The 8,948-nt window shown below is 42.0% G+C and overlaps 1 protein-coding gene across 1 annotated transcript in view; it reads right to left on the minus strand.

Moving 5' to 3' along the window:
- Window positions 1-1,920: 1,920 nt before the first annotated feature.
- CERS3 (ceramide synthase 3) overlaps window positions 1,921-8,948 on the minus strand; it is a 45,801-nt gene continuing 38,773 nt past the window's right edge. Inside the window, exon 9 of the mRNA XM_031555224.1 lies at window positions 1,921-6,262. Coding sequence (XP_031411084.1) covers window positions 6,131-6,262 — 132 coding nt within the window. The 3' untranslated portion in view covers window positions 1,921-6,130. The remainder of the gene's footprint in view (window positions 6,263-8,948) is intronic.

An 8,948-nucleotide genomic window follows, 5' to 3' on the forward strand; every position in this document is an offset into this window, starting at 1 on the left:
GAAACCTGAAGTAATCCTACAGAGGATGCTTCAATTAAATAAACTCTCAGAACCCTGCTGGAAGTTCTCTGTAGTCAGCCATGGTGAAGATTACGTTACTTTGATCGCCTCCATTTCCTTGACTGGGAATCCTGTTCTCTGAGAGGGGATTAATGTCAGGGGCTTTTACCTTCTTTCTGTCACTTATGATCTTAACGTGAGGATGACAGGATGGAAAGTGAGACTGTTCTTTTTCCTTCAGGAGCCCTACTTTTTGGCCAATGATTTCCCCTCTTCCCTATTATATCCCAGCACTTTGTAAAGCTTTCCCTTGTGTGATATACCAAATAGCTTACACCTCAGCAGACATGCTACTTTGGCTTTATACTGCTTCTACTACAAGGTTGGAGCAGAGATGTGGCATGGAAAAACCACTGCTGGCCAGGTGAAGCAGCCATGCATGTAACCAAAAACCTGCAAGTTGCAAGCAGGATGGCAAACACAAGATGGGCAATGGGTATCCTAAGAAATGCTCCATGTTCCTCCCCCAAGGTGTACCTACATCCTGCAGCACAAAGCAGCTGGTTGTTGCACATGTGAGCAACAAGCACATCTGAGCTGTAACTTCATGGTAACACCCTTCCTCTTTCAAAATGTGTTTCAGAACACAAACCTACCTCTGCTTAATAGCAAAGTGGGAGAATGATTTCCCTGGGCTGCTGGCTTTGTAATCACCTCTCAAGTTTTTGGCACTGGCTGCTCTCAGAAATGGGTGATAACTGCTCTGACCATGTTTGGTAATTTCTGTAAACCAGAAGTAACATCATGCAGAAATGTGGAGACAGAGTGAGAAAATGTTCTCCACTACAGAGCTGGAGAAAGCAGCCTTTAGATGAATTTTTCATTCCTACTGTAAGAGAAGCTTACGTGATGAGTTGGCCAAACCCTCTGCTGACATTTCTTCTCCTTCTTCAGAAGGAAAGATCAACTCCCTTGCTAAGGTGCTGGTCAGTCACGTCCCACTTTGCTGTCTGATACACATTGGTTATTCTCTGTCCTCTAAAGCACGGGCAATAGGTAGGTTTTGTTGTTTTCATAAATAGAAATCACTCTCTCAGTGGAAATACAGATGTCCCATCTGGCCTCTGTCAAATCAGAGGTGTTTATCTTCTGACTGCTAGGTCCTCACCTTGGGCAGCCAAATCTCAAACCCTACAGGCAAGAAACAAAAGCTAGGCTCATATAGCACAGATAGAGCAGGAGGGAGCCTATAAAACTCACTGGAAAATGAGAACAGACATTTTCAGTGATTTTGAACATGACCAATGAAATCAGCTCAGAGATGCATTCTTGGCTGATTTGCTGTTCCACGCTGAAAGGCTCCCTGGCTCTTGGGTAGCTATCAGCCATCAAACCACCTCTCTTTGGCTTTTTTACAACCAGGCTGTGTTCTTATCCTCAGCATGGACCTTCATTTCTGCCTGCTGATTATCTGTTGTTCCTCTAGCCCACAGCTGGGGGAAGTGCCTGTGGAGATGGTGTTTTTCTTTCTAAATCAGCAAGATTTTTTTTATTATTATTATTATTATTCACAGTTTGCAAGTTGCTTGTAGCCAAAACTCACAGATCTCTGCTTGATTTGATTTCTATCTACTTTGTTCTTATGAGTAAGCTTAAAAAAAAATTCAGATAAATAATAATAAATCCAAAGTATTCTGCCACAGTTCATTATTTGGGTTGAAACACCTTCCCTTGTGTTTGTCTGCAAAGAGAGGCATGGGAAGAGATGGCAAGTCAGAACCTCTGATCTTTCCAACTAGGGAGACAGAAATGGCAAGAACAAGAAATATGGAACAGCTCTTCAGCTGACACTAATCATCACAGCTCCCTGCTTTCAGTAGAGCTTTTCTGCTTTTTTCAGGTTAAGATCCATGCCTGAGTTATCTGAAATGTGCTTCTGACCAGGCATTTGGGCAGTGGTCCCACTGCAGTCTAACTTAGTGATAGCACCTCAAACTGTGTATGAATATAAGGAGCAAAAAAGATTCTGGTCATCTCTGCATTTATCTCTGTATTTCTCAAATACACATAAATTCAAAATCAGTCCTACTGTGCACAATAACAAGAAAATGAGTAACGATATAAAAATGCTGTCATTGTAGAGAGAGCAGAGTAGCTCCTACTGCACACAAGATCACCGTCAAGTACGTTTGTTGAAGCATAAATCTTGAATGATAAAAACGATGACGTAGCCATTAGATTTGCTTCCTCTCCATTTATGAATTGTCCAAAAAAAGAATTCTCAAATTTACCTGTAATTAAAACATTATTTAGCAAATGCCTCTATTTGTGCTGTAACACACCCAATTTACCCTGTTGGAAGGAAGGTTGAATTGCTGTGTATCCTGCAAACTTGCTCTTAATCTCTGACCTGCCAGGTCAGAAAGCTCATTTAACAGTCACTGTTACCCTCAAGAAGTGGGTGGATTGTCCAGCTGCTTGCCAGGCCTGCTCAGGAGCAAGATGCTTCCTACAAAAGTGGTTTGAAAGCCTTTCCCAGCCTATGGAAAAAACTTGAGAGAAAAGAGAAATCCTAACTGAGCACTGACAAGAATGCTAGGAGGGAACGGAAAGCAGAGAGGACACTGCGAAGCAGGGAAAGCAAGGAAATCCCCATGCAGACATCTGCTTTAACAAAAAGGTTTTATTTGTAGTGTGCAGCCTAAGTGACTGGGCAAATTCAGTGACATTAAGGACAAAAAAGGTAACTATACTGAATGATACTAATTGACAAAATGAGTTCTGTGGAGTAAGGGAGATCTGTAAATCAAATCCAGAGCAGCTTGGTAAATCTGTATAGTAAACAAGCAGAGAGGCAGCATAATAAGCACTGACTGGAATCCCAAAACAAAATTCAAAGGAATTAAATGGAACAGAGGTGCTTCTGCTAATGCTGATGGGCTAGAACTTCATTTTCTAGTCTGTAATTCTATCATAAATGTTTTGGCATGGTGAAAGTGACATGGCAAACTCAAATGCACAGTGTAAAGCATTAAGCCAGGACTCTGTGAAATGATCCGAACGATATGTGAGTGTCTGTCATCTCCTGTTGCTGTGCATTACCTCCCACCGTTTCACACTTGCTTATTGAGGCAGTAATGTTTTCAAAGGATGTTAGGGACACTGAAGAGATTGAAAATCTCAAAGCATCAAGGCATTAATTTCTTTAGTTGATTAGTGTGAACTATTTTCCATTATCTCAGCTTCTTGTTTCTGAGTTTCTATCAGCAAAGAGCAGAGAATTATACCTGTGTAATTTCAGGAACAACAAATCTGACGTTAGCACAGGACACATGTCCTGTCCAACTGTGACAAACTGCTCCCGTTTCTGTATTTATCTGCAGTACCTGGTGGTTTATGCTAATGGTTTGGTTGGCCAGGAGATTAACTCCCTGGGATGGAATTCCATGACCTTCCTACTTCCTGTACCCCTAGATGCAAAGCCATGGAGTTTCTTGGTTGTTCACTGCTTATGATTACTACTCATAATCTTTGCCTTCCAGACATTGTTTGCTTTCATATTCTTCCATACTCACTCAAAACATGCCTCAAAATTTTAAGTTTAAAGGTATTTATCTGCCTTTTACTCTCCCTGTAAGACCCTAATTTTGAATAGCTTTAAAACAAATGTAATTATGTTACGTCTGCAATCCAAAATTTTATCTAGGCTAAACTCCAGTAGAGCTAATTGGCTTCAGTGGGAGACTTGTCTGAGTAAGAAGGGCAAGATTTGGCCTCAAAGCAACTATAAATTCCAGTTTAAAATTCAGTAGTTGTACAGAGGCTCGCTCCTGTGACAGCACCATTCTTCGTGTTTCCTTCCCTGAATTCCTTTCCTATTCATAGCAGGAAAGCTTTCTGGCATCAAAATCAAATGATAATATCCTGGCCACCTCCCAAAATCCCGTTGTGTCTTGTGGAAAGCATCGTTGTCTCCACTGCTTTTAAAGGGAGTGTAAATCCTCCAAGACATTGGATTTCTACTTTTCTTTTTTTTTAAGGAAAGGCCATTTCTTTTCATGTATGCCATAAACAGGTCCCGATAAGCAGCTGTGACCCTGCCAAATTTACTAGTTGCTTTAGATGATGTAACAAGTACTTAAGCTTCCAATAAATCCACACTGCAGTATTTAAGGTATTCTCTACAGCTGTGTAAGGAAACACAATGCTATGCAACAACGACTGAGGGAATTTTGCCTGCTCTACATGAGCAGCACTACTTATCTACAAGCGCTGGCACAGGAATTCCTTCCCACTACTGCCCATCTCCAGTCCTTCTCAGAAGTTGTGGTCATACTCCTTTCTTGGTGTAATTGCCTTTGTGGTAAACACAAAGATTTGGGGAGAACATTGTCTAAAATGTCAGTAAAAACATAAACACAGCCTAGTTTAGCACCTCAAGAGATATTTTCAAACTGCAAGCCTCTCTAACAAAGCAGTCCTACAGTTTCTTGCAACTGTTCAGAAAAAAACTTTTTTCTTCGTATCTGAGATCCCAAACATTTCCAATTCTTACAAATGTTTCAGTTGCTGAATTATATCCCCATTTTCTCAAGATCTCCTTGGCAAAGAAGTCGCTTATATTGTGCTTCCTGTAGGTCACCAAGTTCCTGCTGAGCAGCCTTAAGGGAAAGGAGCCTTTCCAAAACGATGGCTCTGCACTGAAGATGTTTTAGCTGTGGTCCCCCGGTCTCACAAGCTACTGGATTTAGTCCACCAGATGGTCTCAGCTACTGTAGAACCACAAGATCTTCTCACTTTTAAAACTTGTGACAAATCAATGAGGATCTGGTAAGCCAAATGCATCTGGTACCACTATTTAAAGGAACACGGGTCTCCTTGTAAAGCCCTGGGTCTAAAAACTCTGCACTAGCACTACAACAAAAGTGCAAACTGATGAAGTGTGTGGGGTAAGGGGAACTGATACGCCATCCTCTGTTCTTACACTTCTTACAGACTAATGATGCTATCTCAGCCACATACACCCAAGTTTGGCTCAGCTGATGCGATTCACTATTTTCCAAAAGGGCAGAGATGGACACACAGATCCTGAAAACAAATGAATACACTGCACTGATGACGTGACATTCCTCGCTAGGCCCACACTCTCCCAGTGACCAGATACATGCACAGTGAATGCACAGCAGCCACAAAACAGACTTGCTCCAAGACAGTCATCCGATGTCACTGTGAGACAAACCTACATGAAACAGGACAGAATAATCCTTAATCTTCTGGGCTGTAAACGTGTTGAGATCTCAGGTGTTCAGCCATGCTGCAAGCAAATAAGAAGTACAAAAGAACCTGTGAGAAGACCCAATTTTCATTCACTACTTTCCCTTCTCTCTGCACCTTCTGTTCTAACATCGGGCGTAGATCCAGGATGGCTGTTATGAAAGACATTTGCGAAACGTGGAGCTCCAAGGAGAACTGCTGTGTGATTTTCTTCACTGGAAAATCTCTTCATACAGTTATGAACTACATACAGCATGCTCTAGAGATAAACCATGCTTCTACAGTAAAGCAAATTCTTCAGAAGCAAATTGCTTGAATTCCTCCACATTAGCTTCCATCAGCCTCCAGAAAACAAGATCAAACTCGTAAAAAATAGCCATTTTAATGAGATTTTAAACTGAAAAGTAAAGACTACAATGTTAGTCAACCTACACTGCTGTCATTTTTTCCCCACATTGAGTAACTCTGTCTCCTGATGCAGTTCACATTAGGTACCTCCCATGAAGCACCTATGAATGAAACTGCTTGATGAAATTGATGATCAGATTGAAAAACAGTTAAAATCAATGGGACGCTAAACGATCTGACACTTTCACCTAGTAGAGCACTGTGAGAGTGGAACAGTCCGTGTCCAAGCACCTTTCCAAATGCTAAGCAATGATTCAGAAAGTGGGTCATTAACACATTTTGTCATCTTATGCAATTTTCCCCTCCCGTATACTGGGCTTTTTTCCAGGCCCAGTAGCCAACAATAAATCAATCACAGTGTCTCCTAAGCATGTTGAATTAAGTTTTATCCCATAAGTTGGGTTAGAAACAGAGTAGAAATCACTGCAGGAGGTGAGGCAGGAGGGGGCTAGTGGTGACCGCTGGTAAGGAGATGTTTGCCTGACCCACAGCCATTCTTATTGCTGTTCTTTGTGGACTCCTCTTCATTATCTGTAACAGAATCTTCTTCCTCTTCATCACTCCGGTCATCTTTCAAGTCCTATGGAGAAGAAAGCACCATGAGCAAATTCTATACTTGCAGTATTTACTGTCAGATAAGTTGCCAGATTGCTATTAGTGCAATCAAAAGGCCTGTGTATGCTACACAAACAAGTTACTTCTTTAAACATGAACTGTGTGTCTGGATCTTTACAATGACTTTGCAAAAGCAGTCAGTTAGCTCCATTAGTCAGGAGCTCCCCTTTGTAATTGCAAGATGAAGAGATGGTGCAGAGGAGTTTCAGAAAATGAGACATTCTGCCTCATCCTCTAAAGACAAAACTCCTCAACTTCTTCAGAAAATAATGTGTGAGAGGAAACAAATGAAAGGGAGCTCTCAAGACGATCCTAGCAAAATTGCCCCCCCAGGCCACCTCCCAAAAAGATGGAGGGTGACACTCAAGGACAGACCAGCTAACATCAATTTAATCTCACAGAACCTAACGTGCTTCAGACAAAATTACCTCTGTGGGCCTGGCCCAGCCATTTGACCTCTTCCTGCTTGTTTTTGCTTTCCCTTGTAAAGCATTATAGTAATCCCTGGGTGCTGTGGGATTAATTAACAATCGTGAAGTGTGGGAAAGATGAAAAGAGTATTGTATAAAAACTAAACATGATGAATAGTCTCACTCAAACACAGTAGTTCAGAGGCTGCCTGCTTCTGACAGGTGTAAACTAAACAGTGACTGGCTGTGCCAGCATCTCCTGGTATTAACGTCACTCAGAGAGACTTACTGACCCTAAAATGCTGTATATATCATACCAATATTTGTAAAGGGAAAGCCATGTCTCTATACAGCTTTGGACACACATAATACATCTTTGACATATCACCCTGCTAAGGGAATTGCCAAGGAGAAGAGGATGGTTGTTTCATTAGCAGGGATGAAAGGGGGGCCAGAGGCAGCTTGTCCTTGAGTAAAGTAATCCTGTGCAATTTGCATGGTACATAAAATATCCCATTCCTCTCTTTTAATTCTCATTTTCTACTATATCATAAGACCTTACAATATGTTCAGGACATTGGTCCAAACAATCAAGGCTTTGGCATTTAAAACTAACTCCCTAAAACAAGCTCAGAAGAGCACTACCTGCCTCATGGAAGGAGTGATAACTGCTCTGCTGCCTCCAGGTAAAGATGCTGTAAGTCAAATAAATGCTTCTTTCCGTCCACATGGGTGAGCAAGAGCAGGAACAAGGTAGGCACTTATGAAATCTCCCCCAACTCCCACAGTTTCCTATGTCTAGCAGCCACCACTGGTGGCCTCTTCCTGTGACTTGACTCTTGTCTCCTGGATTCAGTGCAGTCTTTGAACACACACAGCACTCCAGGGGAAAAGAGACACGCACAGAATGCACTGCTCCTTTTGTTGGTTTTGATAGTTCTTGAATTGGAAGAGATGGGTAATTACAGTCTTCCCCTCCCCAGCATCTCATGATTTAATAGATAACTTCTCATCTAAAGTCAGGAGTTTCCAAGTAGCTGAGGATCAGACCCTAGCCCCCTCACACTGTGACTCACACTCTAAGCATTAACACCAGGGTATCTAGCATGTTCATGGAAATTCCTGAAGTCTAACAGCCAGCTATTGGTGGTGTCAACATTCACATACTGAGGACTGCAGGTCCTGTGGTGCCTTTTTTTCCATGCATGGGTATTCGGCCTGCAGTGCTGCCCGCTAAAGGAAGATCCAAGCCTTTTCTTCATCACAGAGGAAACTGCCTGTAGAGCCACATGCTGGATCTGACAGGTACGTCAGCTCTCGCGCAGACAATCTGCAGGCTACCTGTACAGCTACACTGCAGACCACTCCTCTCTGGACAAATTTATTTTCCTTGCCATCCACCCGGATCTCAACCTCAAACAGGCTCAGACTACATGCTCTTCCTGCTCTGGAGCGATGCACCAAGGTCAGAGATGAGATGCAGAAAGGAGAAAGCAGTGTTGCCCTTCTATCTGCTCTCTGAATGAACCAGCGGTTTCAGTTAGCCTGCTGGTCTGGAGGTCTTTCTTAAGCACCAAATTCATACAGAAAAAATAAATGACAGCTCAGTAATAACTCATCCCATTGCAATCTCATAACCCTTCATATATTACATTCCTAGTAAAACATATAGGACTAGAAAGAAAATTAAAGCTTCAACTGTCTCATCAGAAACTATAAACCTCCTGGAGCTTTTCTTTTGCCTTTTCCCTAACAACATACAAAGGGTATCAAAACAAACAAATCTTATTGTAAGTACTGTAAAATAAACTTGGCACGCCATCAGTTAGAGAAAAGGAAAGACAGCCTTTCTCACACAAACAATTTATGAGGTTCTGCCTCTTTCAGATCACCTCTGTTACTCCTGCTGGTTATGTGTTCTGTATTTGCAGTTAAAGACAAATGCTTGGGGTGGGGGGAAGTTACTTTTTTGCCATCAGAAACATTTCAGTAAAAAGTGCAAACCAAAGCAAAGTATACAGTGATGTAGCATCTGCTGGACTCCCTGCAAGAATTCTCATCTCCTTGAGCACTGTCCAGCTGCGGCAGAAAACACACAGGATGACAAGGGGAGGAGTGCTTTTGTGCTCATTGCAAATGGACTCGGAGTCAATAATGTTCTTGAGATCATAGCTCATTTTGAGCACCTTGTTGTGGTCTGCAGAAGTTGATGGAACTTAAGAATGTGCTTAACAACAACTG

Source organism: Meleagris gallopavo, chromosome 12 (genome assembly GCF_000146605.3).
Source record: "Meleagris gallopavo isolate NT-WF06-2002-E0010 breed Aviagen turkey brand Nicholas breeding stock chromosome 12, Turkey_5.1, whole genome shotgun sequence".
NCBI lineage: Eukaryota > Metazoa > Chordata > Aves > Galliformes > Phasianidae > Meleagris > Meleagris gallopavo.